The 20,463-nt window shown below is 44.9% G+C and overlaps 2 protein-coding genes across 3 annotated transcripts in view; one reads left to right on the forward strand and one right to left on the reverse strand.

The window, feature by feature from the left end:
- The window catches only part of TMEM178B (transmembrane protein 178B), a 408,058-nt gene that overhangs the window by 318,120 nt on the left and 69,475 nt on the right, over nt 1–20,463 (reverse strand). The window lies entirely within an intron of this gene.
- LOC148504602 (E3 ubiquitin-protein ligase TRIM11-like) lies at nt 15,672–18,161 on the forward strand. 2 transcript variants are annotated; one of them, XM_088448798.1, is made up of 2 exons: nt 15,687–15,919; nt 16,049–18,161. In XM_088448798.1, the coding sequence occupies exons 1-2, from the start codon at nt 15,687–15,689 to the stop codon at nt 17,268–17,270; spliced, it is 1,455 nt and encodes a 484-aa protein (XP_088304924.1). In that variant the 3' UTR covers nt 17,271–18,161. The 2 variants fall into 2 exon arrangements, with proteins under 2 accessions (XP_088304925.1, XP_088304924.1); XM_088448799.1 differs by having other exon boundaries at nt 15,672–18,161.

Consider the following 20,463-nt stretch of genomic DNA (forward strand, 5'->3'; position numbering starts at 1 on the left):
ATGCATGACCTATAGGCCACGCATGCACACTCCCGTCACAGCTCCGAAAAGGAGCAGTGAATCCGCTCGCGGGGACATCTGATTTCGCATCAGCTATCACCGCGCCAGAGCAATGATGAATTGCTCCGGAATCTGCAGCGAGTTAGAATGTTAATTATCAGGGTCCATTCGGACCCCAATAATTAACATCACGAATAGGCCCCTAAGTCATGCTGTGAGGGGATTGGGCTGATCTGTCATCTTTATATAATATCTGTAATAAATCTAATATTTCACCTGTGCTGTTGTTTTGTCATTTTGACCTTATAAATAAATTATGGAATGTATCACTAACATTATTCCTCCGGATTTTACACCACGTGTACGGCCAGTTTGGAGAACCGGAGATGGCAAGATATACACCGCTAACAGCGCTCAGCACTCATGTGAGGTACACACCGCTAACAGCACTTTATAGACGGCGCAGCACGATACGGCTGCACTGACAGACATACAGCCGCAGTATACCGGTTACGCCGGGAAGCATAAATATATTGAAGTGCGATCTATGATGACAAATGACTTGTCGGTGATTTCAATTTTATATGAGCTATATTGCTAAATATTTGCATATGTACCCAGTGCGACATCTCTGGTGACAGATTCACTTTTTACACTGTCCATTAGAGCCATCTATGCTTTTTTCCTACAAAGTAATACACCTTTTACACCAGAGCAAAAACCTGGGTTTTTGCTGGGTCTACCTGGGTCGCAGCTCAGTGTAAAAGGGTCCCTGAAAAATAACCCAGGTCAAGTGACCCAGCAATCCAACCCAGGTAGCTACCAGGGTTGGACCCAGGATGGACCCGGATAATGGTGCAGTGTAAACGGTGCAACTGGGGTTATCTGACCTGGGTCATGCCTAAAATGAGCTGATTGGTGGTTGTGGGGCATTCACCTCCCACTTTTTATGACCTCACAGGTTTAGCAGGGCAGACCTGAGTTCAGTGTGAACAGGGCTGACCTGGGAGTAACCCAGATCGAAGGTGCAGTGTAAATGGGTCTGACCTGGGTCTGACCAGGGTTGGAATCAGGTCCAAAAACCCAGGTCGGACCTGGGTTTTTGGTGGAAAAGAGGTATAACTGGAATCCTTTTATGCTGTTATGTTGCAGTTTGGAGTAAGGATCTAAGTGACTTTATGATTGGATACATCTGTCTGCAATAAGTGAATACTATTTCCAACTTTTTTTGACAACAGTAGTTGGAACTTTGCCTCATTTGGGGCCAGAGATATCTGTTGTGTCCTCTGGACTTATCTATTTTTGGGGGGACCATGGTCATAGGTTACACTGTATTGATTGTATTTTAAATTATATGTATATGTTTTTTATGAGTAAATTTTATTGTTTCTGACAGCGCCTTGGAACAAGCTTTTGTTTTTTTCCTAAATACATTATGTGCTTTTATGAAGCCAAGTACTGTAGCTATTTTCTAGTTTTGTTTTCAAAACGCAGTATATACATTAAATACATTATTAATGGGGCTACTGCAATCTATTAACAGTATTTGGCAGGAAAGAATATTCCCATCTGATTTTTTGAAGGGGAAGACAATGGATGTTAGTATTTATTTGAAGTGAATTAATAATTTTATTTTGTATTTGCATCTGTAATTAATGGTATTTCACCTGGTAAATGTGACTTTAGTGTTTATTATTATTAATATTATTATTATTAATACTACTACTACTAATAATAATACTAATAATGTGCCACAGTATTATACAACTTTGCAGTAACAGTAGCATTCATTAATAACCCTGCCCATACCGCCCGCATTTATCATGCGCATTTACCATACTTTGCAACCGTTCCGGTTTTTGACAAGATAATCCCAGATTGTGGACCTCAAAAGGGGCAGAATTTTGACCAAATTCGGGCATTAATGGTGGATAGGAGCAAGGTTTGGGGGTGAGGGTTGGGATTGCATGTCCCCCGGTTTACGTGCCTACATATTGGGAGGTATGCTGTACTGTATTTCTGTATACTCCTGGCAGACACCTGGCGCGTATACAACACTTACAGACCTGAACGTGTCTAGAAATGCAAAATGCACATTTTTATTGAGTGCCATTTACACCTGTGTTTTTGCCGTAAAAAGAGAACATCTCTAGGTTGACTATATGCCATGTTTCTGACAGAACTACAAGTCACATAACTAACTGTAAACATGGTACTGATGGCAGCACTGGTCCTCTCCTAGCATTATATAGACAGGTGGTGTCACAGAGCATACTGGCCTATTCTCCCGCAATGTTCCGGAATCAGGATACTCCCGAATCTCAGGTGGCTCTCCCCTGGAAGGTCGCCTTCTTTGCTGGCGGTATGGATGGCTTAACGTATTTGACATTGTACAGCTGGGGTGCCATGTCCCCACATCGCCCACTTGATTTCACCATGGCAGGCATGTCACAATGGGGAATTAGTCACGCACACAGGGGGAGCATTGATGTCACTATAAGGGCATAGCCACACCCTGAAAAAGGAGAGCAGCGCTGTACTTCCCCCCCCAAATACCCATTTATTGTCATGAACATACGATGACATCCACCCAGATCCTATAGCATCTCCACTGTTCATTCTTTTAGCTCCACATGGCCACTCAAATTATATATTGTATAGATAAACAACTTTCATGCATACAGCACACATTACCATCCAGATATTATAGCGCCTCCAATGCCCAATTACAGTATTGCTTCTAATATCAGTTCCACATATCCAGCCAGATTATAAAGAGCCCTATTGTCCAGTCATATTGTTCCATATTATATAGCGCCAAATTCTAAGTCAGATACAAGTGGGAATCCGGACGGATCTCCTGCGCATGCGCCATAGAGAGGAATAGCAGACTGCACAGGCGACGAACCAGCTATAAGCACAGGGTCCGAGATAGAAAGAGCGGACGGAATAATCCCTCTGTGACTCTTTCCGTGAAATAAGCGTTTCTGGGTGGCAACTGGGCGTTGGCTGTGTGATTGCAATATAGTGGGAGTGACATGGGCGTGTAGGGCGACTTCCATGCTTGTTTGCGTATTGGAACGATATCTTCCACCCAGCACGGTGCGGGATGGTGCATTAGACCAGCCTTTGGGGTAAATGTAACAGGCTGCGGACAGCAGGCAACCTTTAGTTCCGAGCGAGATTGCCCCATGCATTTTAAATGGCTGCTACTTTAAAACATCGGGCAGTCTGGCACGGGACTCATCGCGGTCTATTACATTTACTTCTGCATTTGCGCATCTGTACAGGACTTTTAATGTTTCAAGGTCACACGGGGGAAATGTACTAGAGTACGAGATACAGGCATCGACGCGATTCTGGGGAGTCTCCCAAATTTTTTAAAGTGACAATAATTTAAAAGGCAAAACTAACCTAAACTATTGTCGCTTTATAAAAAAATAAAAAACGGGCGCCAATACCTACATCTCCCCGGCTATATTACATTTTCTTGCGACCAGGACTATAGGATTGATTGGGGCATCAGCCACCCTTGGTTTTATCATTGCAATATATTTTATTTCCTGCAGTGCGCCTGCCAGAATAAAAAAATAAACAATGATCATGTAACGTTACTGATAGTACAAACATGGTTCTTGCATTTCATTATATAATGCAGATGAAGCATGGGGGAGGTTTGGCCAATGGCGTGCTCTGGTGACGAGAGCAGGAGGAGAGGGGCTAAAGTATCCTTGGTGGCAACAATCTGCACCTGGACGCAGGGGTCTGAGCTGTTCTAGATATAGAATAAGGGGTGTGGAGGAAATTTTTCATCCGCAGACGAGGTAGTGAGCCAGTCATATTGCGGCAGGCGGTGTAGTAGACACGTTTCATTATGATAGCTCAGACACGCACCTCCCAACTGTAACGATTTTGGTGACGCAGTCCCGATTCGTGGGCCATGAAGGGGGGGGAGTTTCTGTACGAATTGGAGCAAGGTTTGGGTGCATAGGCACGGCCGGATTAAGGACTGTGGGGGCCCCTGGGCAACAAACGTATGGGGCCCCTATCGATAAAAGTTGTGTATATACAAATATATATATATATATATATATATAAATATATATATATATATATACATACACAAATGCATATATATATCTATATATATATATTTTAACATATATCTATGTGTAAATACATTTATATATATGTATATATATATATATATATATATATATATATATTGATTTGGGTACCATTGCTCCCAAGGGCCTAAATGAACAAATTTAATTTAATGTGTATTTGTAATTGAAACGCTTGGTCACCAGACTTGTGTTTATTTATTATTTATTTATGTTTTTGGTTTTTTGGGGGGGTTTTTTGTGTATGTATATTGTTATGTATGTGCATTGTCATACCTGCGGGTGAGAGCCCTGTATTGATCTAATGAGAAATGCATTTACAATTTTTCTTGGTTCATATTGTTAATAGGGGGATCACATAGCGCTGACAGCTGCACAATTTGAGGGCTAGTGTACTTTTTGCGACACACAGCAATGTTTATATGTTGCTATGCAACACCTGACGCTGATGCCTGTGGCGTGGTTGCGCCCTGGCATGTATGGTAACATAGTGGGTAGTTGTCCTATGTTACCTTATAATGTTGAGATGCAGCCCTGCAGAGATTTGTTGTTTAGGGCTCTATTTATTAACATTATTTTTACTAAAATAAAGTGAAAATGGGTTTTTCGTGTTTTCACACCCTTTTCACATTATTTTAGTATCACCTATAGTTATTACAGGGCAATTGGAGTAGAATTCGTAAAATTCTACTCCAACCCCTAAGGTCACTTATTTTTAGTAAGCAGATCACATTTCCCATAATTGTAATGGGAAATGTGATCTGACCAGAGTTACTAAAAATAAATTGTAAAAAAATATCGGGGAAAGCCCTATGATAATAACGCCACCTGGAGGTGGCGTTATCCAGGGTCTCCCCCGGTTACCGAACTCCTGCTCCGCTCTAACGGGCAGAGCAGAGCTGGGAGTCGGTCCCAGTAATCAGCTGTGTGGTCTAAACAGACCGCAAGCTGATTACTGTAAAAAAAAGAAAAAAAAATTGTCAAAAATTATTTTTACTTACCTAACTCCAGGGACCGGTGATCGGGCCTCCGGTGATGTCCCCCCTCCGGTCAGCTGGTCTCCCATAGTGCACTGCGGCCCGGTCATCAGGTGATCGAGTCCCAGTGCAGTATGGGAGATCACCTGATCGGAAGCATGGAGAACATCACCGGAGGCCCGGAGCATGCAGGTAAGTGTAATTAAGGGAAAGGGGTTTTTTTCGGTCCGCAATCGCGGGGGGCGGGGTTTAGCACCGGGGGTGAGGCTTAGCGCCGGGGAGGTAGCAGCGGCGGTATTTTTGCGAAAATACCGTGATAAGGCTCCGAAGGGGGTTCGCAGGGACAGAGCTTTCTCGCAAGCTCTGTCCCTGCAAGGGATTTGTAGTAAATCCCTGTGATATTGCCTGAATTTGCAATACGAATTCAGTCGTTAATATCACAATACAATCTGCATTCAATATGTGACAATTCTGAACCTTGACAAGGGTCTGTCATGGGACCAAAACATCGGATCTAGCCTTTCATATAACACTGGTGGTATGTAATTCAAAGGATGTTTTTTTGCAATGGTGAGTGTCCTCACAGTTTGTGATTTTTTGTTACAAGTGGACCTCCAGATTTTTTCTGATGGTGTCATTGAGGTTGCACCCCTAATGGACGGTATTGCCTCAGTGAGTGCGGGCCTTATTGGAACTTTATATATATTGTTATAATATATATATATATATATATATATATATATATATATATATACATTTACACACAAACATACATTGGGGTGCCTGCTTGATGTGTGTGTGTGGAGAGAGACACACACACACACATATATATATATATATATATGACAGACAGACACAGATACACATATATACTGTACATTACTGCTGCTTACTTCAGTCAGTGGCAGCAGGCCAACAGCACAATAAGGGGCGGAGCCAAATTCAGGGGGTGGGGCATAATGCGGGCCGCGGCTCCATTAAAAGATAAAAAATAAAACAGATCATCTTTGAGATGGTGCCGGGGACAGAGTGGGGGGCCCCCTATGTATGGGGGCCCCAGGACGACCGCCCCTGTCGCCCTCCCTTTAATCCAGCCCTGTGCATAGGGGCCAGTGGCAGATTTCCCACCATCATCACCATCCAGTGTCAAGTATTATTATTTGCATTACACACATACATTGGCTCCCACAAAAAAAATAAAACCATTATCTGTTCTCAATGCTGCTGCTCGGCTCATCTTCCTCTCCAGACGTTCTACATCTGCTTCCCCTCTCCTTCAAGCCTGTCAAAGCTGAATAATTGAGTGAGACAAGTTCAGTTTAAAATTTAATCGCAGCGACGCCATCTTGCGAATGGCCGCAAGACTCCATTTTGGAAATGAGATCGCAAGACACCATTTTTGTGGTCAGCATTAATTCAAGTTATAACCCAGGAGCTAAGAACAGATGGCAATGTTTTTGTTTACCTACCAAGGGCAACGGGAAAAACCAGCTGTCTGAGTAGAAGTAAATAAGAAGAGACAATGGGTATTTTTACATACAAATTGGGAATCCCTGGATGCAGATAAAGTATAGTTGTGGCAATTGTAATATAATATCTACACAATTGGATTTGCCTGAATCCTAGACAGGATGGCTCCAAATCCCACAGTTTGAGGTGATAATACATTTGCATTTCACACAAGAGTCTGTGAGAACAAAAGAGGTTTTGTTTTCCTTTGAACACAGCAGGTGGGGGCCTGCTGACAGAGGGCATGGAGAACTACAACCCTCAGCCATCCACACTGCTGGATGTTCACTTCGTGTATGAGAGATTATGCACTTAAATCTCACCCATTAATAACTAGCGTCCTCATACCAAACCCCGAATACCCACACACTACATATTCGCACATAAGGTTCCATAAGCATCAAAATGTATGATTCAAGAAGGTTCAGTTAGTTTAAATGCTAAGAAATATAGATATTTGTTAACTAAGGAATTATACAAGATAAACATGTCATTCTTGGAGTTGTTCTGATACATACTCTTTCCACAGTTTCCCGGAGCTATCGGTGAGGAGATCACATTATGCATTCTCGAGTTATGGACCGCAGAACCTACAAGCAACCAAAATGTATATTTTAGATTCAACTGTTAGGATGCTAAAGGAGGCGTTACCAGAAAGACTCCGGCTGTTAGAGGCAGGGAAAGTCTATTTGAAACAACCTGTTAAATGTGTCGTTACATATGCTTCTCCTCTGGGAACCAATGAGATCAGCAGGAAGTTCTCCCTTTGTCCTGTTTCAGTCTGGGGGGGAATAAATACATGTGTCCGAACACTGGTTTGGGAGTTCATGCTGAATTTTGGGTGAACTGAGGATATCTAGTCAGAAGTCTATCTCTGGGTCCGGAGGCGCAGCGTATGTATAACCGTACTTGGTTTGTATTATTTCCTTTTTACGCCTAAATTATGTATGTATAGATTGCGTGTAACTGACTGTACTTTTACCTGAATAATACTTGTGCGTTGGAAACACAGATTCCACTCCTGTTTTTATTTGCGGTTAAACTGCGTACGCAATTAGCGTTCTGTTTAGAGGTTTTAGGCAGGGTTTTGTCTTAGAGGTTCTAGGCAGGTGAATCTTAGAGGTTTATAGGAAGGAATGTATTAAAAGGTTTATTTACGAATTTAACAGTGGGGGCTCATCCGGGATATCACACTATCTGATACACGATAACACTCCGTCAGTCCTCTCTCAGCAAAAGGGTGGAGGCGCCTTTTGAAAGACGCATTGGTCTTTCATTACCACAGTGTTGCTGAGAGCGTACTGCCGGTTATTGTGTAGAGGAAGCGCTGATTAGAATCCAGGGACAAGAGAGGAAAAAGTTTGTTTTCCTCTGTTGATAGAACCTTGTGTTTAGAGGGGTGCCGCAGTATTGAGTATGCGGCTGAGATGCATTTTTGCGTACGCAGTTAAAAAGTCATTATACGCTTGTGTGGTAGTCGCATAATTGTGTATGCGGCCGGTCGCACAATAAGCGTATACGCACTTCTGGTTCTGCTGCCACGTGTTTGAACAAAGCCATTAAGGTTTACATTTTTTTTCTATCTACCAATATCTGGGTTAAACGTTTATTTTCTGCGCAGAGAAAAAGTGTGTAACAGTGAGTATGTGTTGGACAGTTAAGGGTATCGTATGATCCTTAAGGGCTAGGTGCAAGGGTTAGCCTAGCCGCTCGGTAAGCAGCTTACCGTTCAGTACACAGAGCAGGTGTATGGTTTGTTATTTTTGTTAGGGACCGGCTCTCAGTGTGACTGCAGTGTTCAATAAAATTTGAGCATTGTAGTTGAGCTGCACTAGGTGTGATTGTGAGCTGAGAGATAATAGGTGAGCGCGGCGCATCTAGAAATTTCGTCCGTAGGTGAGCGTGGCGCATCTAGAAATTTCATCCGTAGGTGAGCGTGGCGCATCTAGAAATTTCATCCGTAGGTGAGCGTGGCGCATCTAGAAATTTCGTCCATAGGTGAGCGTGGCGCATCTAGAAATTTCGTCCGTAGGTGAGCGTGGCGCATCTAGAAATTTCGTCCGTAGGTAAGTGAAAGTATCTTGATTGTCTTTCACCAGTTTAAATTTTTATTGAAAAGCGTAGGAGTTGTCTCAGAATGGGAGCCACGCAAACAGTAGAAATGTTAGGCAATGATGTGCTGCTAATGGAGGAATATGATGAGAAAGAGTGTTAGACCGTTTCCCAGAATTGGTGGTTTTGATAAAAATGTGTTAGGTAATGTCCAGGATCACATCAGTATGGTGCGATCCCGAGAGAAAAAGATTAAGTATTTTGAATGTTTAAAAAAATATGGCAGCATGAAGGGGATGCTTGGCTTAAAAATGTGCAAACGACGCAAACTAGCGTTGCGAACGCATTGCCAGAAAATACATCCACGACGCTGAGATGCAATACGGGCGAGCCGCAAATTGGCGCGCACGTGCTGCAAAGTAGCGTCGTGGAGAGTATTGCCAGCAGTTCACGCTCACCTCCCCCACCTTATGTGGATGGAGGTGCAAGTACGGTTACCAAAACTACCAATAAAAATGTAACAAGCAACTTGTACCCTCTCTTAAGCAACCATAAAGAAAGTGTTTATGATATGGATGATGAGCCTATTGTAATGTCTGCCATTTCCCATGCTGTGCAAATGATAGATGCTGCATCACCACAATCACGGGTGGTGCCGCCATCTCCATCGGTAACAGCAAGGGAAGTGTTAACACACTCTGCACCCATAGAGGAAGTTGTTAATACCATACGTAGCAGCAGCAGATTAAACCCCCAGCCAGGTAACCAGGTCAGAGGTAGCAACGCTGCCGGTCTGCATCCCATTCGGACAATAACTGTTCCGAATGGAAATGCAGATGCAAACGGTGTAGTGCCCACGAGGGAAGTAGTAATGCATTGTCCATGGACAAGAGCAGAACTGAATTCCATCATAAATGATTTCCCCAATCCCAAAAAGGAACTAGCCAAATGTCAAAGATTTTTGAGAAATTTGGGTAGTTCTCATGAGCCCACTAATAAAGATTGGCGTGTAGTGTTAAGGGCCTGTCTACCACGCAATACCGACGTGACAAAATTTATCACGGACTGTGTATTGGATGGCGACGTTCCCTTAACAGACCAAGTAAACCAAGGTAACATTTCCCGCATTGTGACTCAATTGGGTGTATATTTTCCAGTAGTAGTTAACTGGAACAAAATCTTCACAATTAAGCAAAAGGAGAGTGAAACTGCAGAAGACTATTGCAACCGGGCTCTGCAGGCTATCACCCAGTACACTGGGATAGAAGATATTAAAGATAGCACTCACCACAGGGGAATGATAGTCACGGTACTCATGGACGGTCTGAAAGACGATTTAAAGATTCGGGTTCAGACCTCACAACCTGGCTGGAGGGGACTTACAATAGATAACCTCATAGAGTCTGCCATAGAACATGATAAAAACATCTCCAAAAAGAGAGAGACCCAGAGCGAAAAACTAATGGCTGTCAGTATACAAGCTCTGGAAGGAATGACAATAACATCACAGCCAACCGACACACCTGCACCCACACACACACCTGCACCTGAACAATTACACGTCCTCACCAATCCCACACCACAGCAAACACATCCTTACCCCACATATCATACACAACCACAGGTCCCATACTCATATCCCCCGCAATATCCTTACCCTCCCTATCCTTACCCATACCCACCACCTTTCCCTCTTGCTCAAATCCCATAACAATCTTTTCATCCACCCCGTTCAAAATTATGTTTTAACTGTCACCAAGTGGGACACATAAGTAAGTACTGCAAAGCGAAGAACACCATACAGGAACACGAGTTTCCCATGAGTTCATAGGTAACCCCAGTATCTTCTCCCAGGCCTTATATGACTGTTTATAATTTTTTCAACCTATCAATGGATCTGTTCTAATGTAAAATGTGGATGATTTATTGTTGTATTTTGGGTCATGTTTAAATGATATTAAACTGTTGTGCTTTATCTCCCACTCATAGGACACAAGGTTGCTAAGGATAAACGGCAGCCATGCCAGGCTGAGGTCGACTACTCGGAAAACTATCCAACCCAGCGGCACAGGCATTATTTAGAGCAGTAGCTATTAATAACAAGATTTAATTGCAGGAACCTGTATGCAGATACTATATCCCTAGAATTATTAAAAGTGATAGGGGGACTTATTTTACAGGTGACGTTTTCAAGAACATGCGTAAGATAATGGGTAACAACACTAAGATTATCCCAGACTGTCTTTTCCTTTATTTGCCCCCCTTTGAGATACTGTCCAAACAGGCAGCCTCATGTAAAAAATTGATAATGAGGTTACTGTGCAGGGTCTCACGAAGATGAATGAGAATAACCGAAATTGGAAGTGTTATTAACTAACATGTCTAGGTTGTCAGGTTGTTTGACTGATCGGTGGAAAGGTCCATATCTGACGATACAGCATCCTCAAAGGGTGGCCAGGGAAGATACGTGGGTCCATTCCGCTCACTATAGGGAGGTTAACCAACCGGTGGAGATACAAGGCAGAGACAAGGCCGATAACGTGGACCTGTCGATTGCGAGCTTGTGCCGGAAGGATTAAAAAGGTGACGGTGAGATATCTGAGCTAAAGGAATGTGTAGATCAGTGCTTCAAGCAATGGAGTGGTCCGCTGTGGTCATCCTAGTTCTTTTTTTTTCCAGAGTTTTATTTTTTTTGTCATGATGATCTGTTTGGGGATGCTCGGTGTCTGTGATGGGGGACAGATAAAGGAGATGTGAGCTGATGGCGGAGCTGATGGAATGGAGTCAGGAGGAGGAGTGCTATACCAAATCAGGGGAGTGCCGGTCCAATTTCAGTATAGTAAATTGTTGTGAAAATGTGAATAATAATAATAAGGAAGAACTGTATTTCAATCCTGAGTTATGACGTAGTGTATAACAATGTAGCCTGAGTTTGAGTGGTCGTGCATGGATATAACGTTTATGTTGTTTTAAGTCATCTTAGGTAATGCAGTCCCAACCCCTTCCAAGGCTCTCCTTATAGGATAGGTGCATCCCCACATCTTTCCCATGGTCCCTTAAGGATCCGCGGTGTGCGTATAAGGGCAGTTTTATGTGCCTCCCGGAGACGCATTATCTGAATGGTTCAAATGACCATACTGTGTCATACCATAATAACATTGAATGGTATATTCTCATGCATGGCTAAACAGATTCAAATTAGGTTGTGATAGCATGTTGTTTGCTATCAAAGGGTGGACTGTCAAAGCTGAATAATTGAGTGAGACAAGTTCAGTTTAAAATTTAATCGCAGCGACGCCATCTTGCGAATGGCCGCAAGACTCCATTTTGGAAATGAGATCGCAAGACACCATTTTTGTGGTCAGCATTAATTCAAGTTATAACCCAGGAGCTAAGAACAGATGGCAATGTTTTTGTTTACCTACCAAGGGCAACGGGAAAAACCAGCTGTCTGAGTAGAAGTAAATAAGAAGAGACAATGGGTATTTTTACATACAAATTGGGAATCCCTGGATGCAGATAAAGTATAGTTGTGGCAATTGTAATATAATATCTACACAATTGGATTTGCCTGAATCCTAGACAGGATGGCTCCAAATCCCACAGTTTGAGGTGATAATACATTTGCATTTCACACAAGAGTCTGTGAGAGCAAAAGAGGTTTTGTTTTCCTTTGAACACAGCAGGTGGGGGCCTGCTGACAGAGGGCATGGAGAACTACAACCCTCAGCCATCCACACTGCTGGATGTTCAATTCGTGTATGAGAGATTATGCATTTAAATCTCACCCATTAATAACTAGCGTCCTTATACCAAACCCCGAATACCTACACACTACATATTCGCACATAAGGTTCCATAAGCATCAAAATGTATGATTCAAGAAGGTTCAGTTAGTTTAAATGCTAAGAAATAAAGATATTTGTTAACTAAGGAATTATACAAGATAAACATGTAATTCTTGGAGTTGTTCTGATGCATACTCTTTCCAAAGTTTCCCGGTGCTATCGGTGAGGAGATCGCATTATGCATTCTCGAGTTATGGACCGCAGAACCTACAAGCAACCAAAATGTATATTTTAGATTCAACTGTTAGGATGCTAAAGGAGGCGTTACCAGAAAGACTCCGGCTGTTAGAGGCAGGGAAAGTCTATTTGAAACAACCTGTTAAATGTGTCGTTACATATGCTTCTCCTCTGGGAACCAATGAGATCAGCAGGAAGTTCTCCCTTTGTCCTGTTTCAGTCTGGGGGGGAATAAATACATGTGTCCGAACACTGGTTTGGGAGTTCATGCTGAATTTTGGGTGAACTGAGGATATCTAGTCAGAAGTCTATCTTTGGGTCCGGAGGCGCAGCGTATGTATAACCGTACTTGGTCTGTATTATTTCCTTTTTACGCCTAAATTATGTATGTATAGATTGCGTGTAACTGACTGTACTTTTACCTGAATAATACTTGTGCGTTGGAAACACAGATTCCACTCCTGTCTTTATTTGCGGTTAAACTGCGTATGCAATTAGCGTTCTGTTTAGAGGTTTTAGGCAGGGTTTTGTCTTAGAGGTTCTAGGCAGGTGAATCTTAGAGGTTTATAGGAAGGAATGTATTAAAAGGTTTATTTACAAATTTAACAAGCCCTACACTGGCTCCCCTTTCCCTTCAGATGGCAATTCAAGGTTCTTACATTCGCCTACAAAGCCATCACCAAATCCTCTCCCACATACATTTCTGACCGTCTCTCCCTTCATACTCCCGTCCATCCACTTCGCTCAACTAATGCACGCCGCCTCTCATGCCAACTGATTACTTCCTCCCACTCCCGCATCCAAGATTTTGCCCGTGCTGCTCCCTACCTCTGGAACTCTCTCCCTCTCCCTATCAGACTCTCCACCTCTCTACAAATCTTCAAACGGGCTCTCAAGACCCACTACTTCGTCAATGCCTTCCAGCTCTCATCCTAACCCACCGCATGCGCTTTCCTCCCTATCTTCCCCTTCTGTGTCACGCCTGTCTGTCTACCCCTCCCCTTAGAATGTAAGATCTCACGAGCAGGGACCTCTTCTCTCATGTGCTTCTCTTTACATTTTCTTCTACTCTCTACTCCCCATTAGGGCACCTAACACGGGACCGCCAACTCCCGCCAGCTTATTGTGAGTGCTTTAATCACTATTTCTGCAATGTATATAAGTCGTGTCCTTGTCCTGCACTGTAATGTACTGTAAGTTACTTGTTTCTTGTTCACCTATTAGTTCTATGTACTATGTAAGGCGCTGCGGAACACTTGTTGCGCCATATAAATGAAGGATGATAATAATAATAATAATAACAATAATTAGCTGGCCCCTACAGAAAAAAAACAACTATTCACATTGGCTCCCACATAAAAATAAACATAAATTTTTTTGCACCGACCTGTCCCTCATCTGCTGACACATTGCAGAGATGTTAGCGGTGTGCAGGCGGGCTGGCTGGCGGGGCAGGCCCAGGCGCGCCTGAGCTTCCCAGTTGAGCGTTGCCCGGTCCACAGTAGTGTAATGTGGCTGGCGGCTCCTACCGCCGCCTCTGACTGCACCGCGGCACACTTAACAACCGCAAGTATGATGCGTCCCTAGGAACCACAAAAGTGTCATGCAATTGCAAATTATGAAGGACTATGGGGCAAAAGAAGTGCTGGAACTGCATTTTCACTGGTATCCAATTAGCCCCGATATTGGGGTCGAAGAAACTGAGATTTTTCGGCGATGATCCCCGTTTTTCTGATTTTTTTTTTTATTTCTGTATCTAATTTGTTCGGGCGAACAAAAGGATAATTCGTTTCATAGGATCCGTGATAAGTTCACGGACATATGTTCTTTCGCCAGTACACTAGTGAAAACACAGCAGTTTTCAGGGATTCTTTTTCGGGACACATCAGGTTAGCCAGACTTTGGGGCTATTTGGATAGTCCCTTGGGGATCCATTAGCAGCAGTAATTTACTGCTGCTAACTGGATACTGCCCTCTGACTGTGTATTCCAGCACATATTACACCCTGAGCACTAATATAATCTGACTACCAAGCTTAGCCTCGCCTTGTGTGCAGAATGTGACCCCACTGGTATCTGAGGGTCAGAGTTCACTTTCTACACATTTGGATTTATGTTGGACCCAGTTCGAGTGGAATGGACTTTAATGGTGCCTTCGGGTCCTCGCCTTATTGCATGAAACACTCTGGTTTCTGATACTATGGGTCATAAGTGGCTTACACACTTTAGCAGATATATACTTGCATTCACTTGTATCTGATATGGTTGGATTGTATCCTTATATGATATTAGTATTCTTGGTATGGTGTCTGCTGATTCCGGTGCTAGCCAGTGGTTCGTCCAGCATTTGGTATGATATTCCTTCAGTGTATTTTGATATTATTACCAGCGCCATAACTGGGTGTTACGGCACCCTGTGTCGGCCACGCCCCCGAGTGCAAGACATCGTGACGAGGGGGAGGGGCTGCCAGCACCCGAACCAACAGCAGTGTCCGGAGTATCTTCAGGGTTCTCCAGGCGGATGAAGTGTCCAGAGGATGCTCTTGGGCAGCACTGCAGCAGCAATTCTGGCTGTAGTGTGCCATTCCAGGCACCCTGCTAGCCAGATGCAGGGACTGCGGGATATCGACGGTGCCATCCACAGTGCCACTGCTCGCCCACCCCTAGTTATGGCCCTTATTATTACCATTCTGATTCTTTAACTTAAGTGTTTCTGGGCTAACTTATGTTCTGTGCTTTCTTCTCCTGCGACATATGTTTGCCTACACTGTTTTATGTTTTCCATTTTGTTTTGTATGTGTCTGGCTGTGTGCTACTGCTAATATAACATTAAAACAGCTTCCTAAATAAGCTCAAATTAAAAAAAAGGTTCCGATGACTGCGATCAATGAAAGACACAGATATAATGTGAATACCAAGCACAGCCTCGCCCTGTGTGCTGAATGTGATCCTACTGGTTTCATAGTCAGATACTTTCATTTCTCTCTCCTGCTGCCAGCGATGGCGTCTGCTGATCTGAGACAGGAGCTGGACTGTTCCATCTGCCTGAGCATTTATACAGATCCTGTAGCCCTGAGATGTGGGCACAACTTCTGCCGGGTCTGTATTGATCGTGTGCTGGATACACAGGAGGGGTCTGGAGTTTATACTTGTCCTGAATGCAGAGCAGAGTGTCAGGAGCGTCCTGCACTGCAGAGGAACATAACTCTGTGTAACATAGTGGGGAGATTATTGTGTGCTCAGCCAGATCAGGAGGAGACTGGGATCTTCTGCACTTACTGTATTCACTCTCCTGTACCTGCTGCTAAATCCTGTCTGCTGTGTGAGGCTTCTCTGTGTGATAATCACCTGAGAGTACACAGCAAGTCAGCAGAACACGTCTTATCTGATCCCACCACTTCCCTGGGGAACAGGAAATGCTCTGTCCATAAGGAGGTCTTCAGATATTACTGCACTGAGGATGCTGCCTGTATCTGTGTGTCCTGCAGTTTGGCTGGGAAACATTTGGGACATAAAGTCCAGATGCTGGATGAGGCCTCTGAGAAGAAGAAGGAGAAGCTGAGAAATGTTCTGCAGAAACTGACCACAAAGAGAGCGGAGACTGAGAAAAGAGTCCAGAGTCTGCAGGAGCGCAGGAGAGAAGATCAGGGGAAAGCAGCTGATGTAACAGAGACAGTCACTGCCCTGTTTAGAGACATCAGGAGACAGCTGGAGGACCTGGAGAAGAGAGTCCTGAGTGAGATCTCCAGGCAGGAACAGCGCGTTTCACTCTCAGTCTCTGATCTGATCCAGCAGCTGGAAATAAAGAAGGACGAGCTGTCCAGGAAGATGCGTCACATTGAGGAGCTGTGTAACATGTGTGACCCAGTGACTGTCTTACAGGAACCAGACACAGGTGACTTGTATGATACTGAGGACACAGAGAGACATGATAACCAGGTCCATGGTGCAGGAGATCTGGATGTGGGTCTCATCTCAGGGACATTATACACATTATCTGATATAGTAACAGGTATAAATACAGGGATCTATGTGCAGGAAGCTACAGACCTATTACTGGATGTAACCACAGCTGGTAATTATATACAGATATCAGATGACAGGAAAACTTTATCATGGTCAGATATAAACCAGAATCGCCCAGTAACACCAGAGAGATTTCAGTATAATCAGGTAATAAGCACCAGGGGATTCTCCTCAGGGCGACATTACTGGGAAGTGGATATTAGTAAATCAGTGATATGGAGGGTGGGGATGTGTTATCCCAGTATAGACAGGACAGGAGGTCAGTCATACATTGGTAAAAATAACAAGTCCTGGTGTGTGCGTAGGTGTAATAATCAGTACTCAGTGATACATGACAGTACAGAGATCCAGTTACCTGACAATATCCCCTATGACAGAGTGAGGATATACCTGGATTATGAGGCAGGACAGCTGTCCTTTTATTCTCTGTGTGACCCCATCAGACACTTACACACCTACACTGCCGCCCTCACTGAGCCCCTTCAAGCTGCATTATTGGTACGGGAAGGTTATATAAAGATTTCAGGGCATGCCAGGAGCTGGGACGAATCACCATGATGTAGGAAATCTGCCCAGGGACTAGCACAGCTGCACAGGGAGAGAAACTTGTCTGGTTCAAGATGCAGCCAATAGGATGAAGCAGTGGGTGGAGCTACAGCTGATTTCCTGTGTTGCTCTATATATTGTGTTACCAGGTGTCCCATTTTCCCAGATTTGTCTTATTGTTAGGGGTGGCATCAACTAGTTAACACTGATAGATGGTCGATGGTTTTTAACCATTGAGAGGAAACCATCGATGGCTGAACCAAAACTGGGTCACTTGGGAGGTACTTAGTAGCGTGCTTGTTATAGGCTGGGCACAGTTTGGGCCTGATGCTGAGATGAGCAGTTTTTTCAACCAACTCTGGGTCACCCTCTGTATGTCATATGTATGGGCCTCATTCAGACCCACTCGCGAGCAGCTGTCCGCTCGCAAGTGGGTCAATAGTCTGCACTGCGCATGCGCACGACGGAGGGAGCTCCGTCGCGCGCATGCGCGAGACTCGACGAGCGAAGGACCATCGCGACCATCATCCTGCACGCTCGTATATGCTGTGGGTGGTGACCCACAGCTATACGAGCGTCCAGGAGGACGCTCCATATTACTGGAGGTGGGCCCTGATTCAGAGCGAGCGCTCTGGTCAGAGCGTCCGGCTCTGAATCAGGGCCAATGCCCCTGTGTTCTGTATTATAATCATGGCAGCCCTCAGCATAAATTATTCCCATTTTCCTCAGTATCCCCATTTTCCAATGGGAAATGATGTGAGGTATGTGATCACCGCATGTATCTTGTAGAAAGTAATATGTGTAGACACCTAATGCTAATAGCCGTCTATGCTGTGTGTCTGCCCTATCTAATTCCCACCAGTCTATAAGTGATGCTGTGAAGGGATTGGGCTGATCTGTCATCTTTATATAATACCTGTAATAAATCTAATATTTCACCTGTGCTGCTGTTTTGTCATTTTGTCCTCAGGAATACATTTTGTATGTGCTTTTATAAAGCCAAGTAGCTATTTTCTGTTTTTTTTGTTTTTTTTTTAATCAAAACACAGTTTTTCCATGTGTACTAAGCTTCTTCATCTTTAGGAGGCATTACCCAATAGAAGCCTATGGGCCTTTTATCGGGATGCTTCCCCTGAGAGCTCCCCCCCTGCGGCGCGCCTTGACAGCAACTCCAGCGCAACTTCGCCTGCTCAGAAGGACACCAGAGGGACTTCAGGGTGTAAAATCCGGAAGCCCATCTATCCGTGTTTTATGGGAGAGCTGTCCTTTGCGATGTACAGTACATCACATTTCTAGGTACAAACCGCGGTAATCAACTGCGGTATGTACCCGATGAAAGGCGGGATGAACCACATTGCGGATATGATGCTTAGTACATCCCGCCCTATATCAGTGCTCGAAGTGTGCCGGCACACAACTGTATGTTATACCGGCACTTCAAGCACTGCTGCGCGCCGGATAATCTGATTACTAATTACAGCCGGTGCACCGACAATCATCCATGGATGCAGACTTGGAGAGAGGAGAGACAGCGGCACCGAACCACTGTCATTTCAAATCTGGTGCTGTCTGCGATCCATTTGGAGCTCGCAGACGGCAGCCAAGCAGGAGCTGCCGCAGCTACGGTTCTCGATTGGCTTGCGGACAGCGCCAGATTTTATATGATGGTGGAGCGGTGCCACTGTTTTTTCATCCATGGATGCCTGCCAGGCAGGGACCAGGCACCAAGGGGGTCATTCAGACCCACTCGCAAGCGACAGTACGCCCGCCAGCGGGTCGATGTTCCCCACTGCGCATGCGCACGACGGAGGGAGCTCCATCGTGTGCATGCGCGAGACCCGGACGGCGAGAGCCACGGTGTCGCTCCGGGTCTCGCACCAAAGTGGGAGTGCTGTCGATGGTGAGTGACAGCACGCTCCCTTTGGTGGGCGTGCCGGGGGCGTGCCTGCCAGACGGAGGCGTTCCCATGGGAACGCCTGCCGTCTGGAGCCAGCCCCACTGACATCACTAGTGATGTCAGTGGGAGTGATTTTGGCTCTGATAGAGCCAAAATCACTCCAGGGCTTGTGGCAGGGAGACCCTACCGCAGGGTCTCCGTCGCAAGTCCGATGGTCGCGATGGTCAAGACCATCGCGACCATCTTTTTGGACGCTCGTATATGCTGTGGGTGGTGACCCACAGCTATACGAGCGTCCAGGAGGACGCTCCATTTTCATGGAGGAGGGCCCTGATTCAGAGCGAGCGCTCTGGTCAGAGCGTTCAGCTCTGAATCAGGCCCTAAGTACACATGGAGATGAGAGTCTCCTCTCATAAAGTCAGCTCTGTGAGACTGAGGCTGCTGGGGGGACGGTTGTGAAGGAGGAGGTAAGAGCAGGGCCTGTGCTACCATTAGGCAGCCGCCTAAGGGCTCCGGTCACTGGAGGGCGCCACTGAGTCCACAAAAAAATAAAACAATGGCAGAATTCACGGCTGAGTGCCATATAATGAATTTGTGTCAAATCTTTGTGGCATAATATGAATTTGCGGCAGTATTATGAGGTACATTATGATTTTGGCACTCTTCTGTGTGGCATATTCTACAAAGGGTTTCAAATCCCGACGCAGTGAAGATCCCGAAAGGTAAGTATTTAAACTATTACTAACATAACCTCCCCTCCCTAACCCTCCCTTAGGGGTGCCTAACCCATCCTGTAAGTGCCTAAACCTAACCCCCCTTCCCCGCAGCCTAAACCTAAGTCTCCCGGGGGGGTGCCTAACCCTAACCCCCCCCCACGGGGGTGCCTAATCCTAGCCCCCCCCTTACCCTAGCCTAAACCTAACCCTCCCGGGGGGCTGCCTAACCCTAAGTCCCCCCCCGGGACCCTAAACGTAACCCTCCCCTCCTGTGGCTGTCTGTGCCAAGCTTATCTTTGATCGGTAAACTGGGTGTCGGGCTCCCGGTGTAGGTAAAATGACAGGAGTCAGGATCCTGACGCCTGTCATTTGTACCTTGCCGGGATTAGACAGTCGGGAAGCTGGCGGTCGGGATTGCGTATATTGTATAGTTAAACAACTTTCATGCATACAACACAAATTCCACCCTAATATTACAGCGCCTCCAATGCCCACTTACTTACTTCTAATATCAGTTCCAAATATCCAGCCAGATTATAAAGATCCCTATTGTCCAGCCATATTGTTCATTATTATATAGCGCCAAATTATA

This window comes from Taudactylus pleione, unplaced genomic scaffold, assembly GCF_031769625.1.
Source record: "Taudactylus pleione unplaced genomic scaffold, aTauple2 ptg000465l, whole genome shotgun sequence".
Classification (NCBI taxonomy): Eukaryota; Metazoa; Chordata; class Amphibia; order Anura; family Myobatrachidae; genus Taudactylus; species Taudactylus pleione.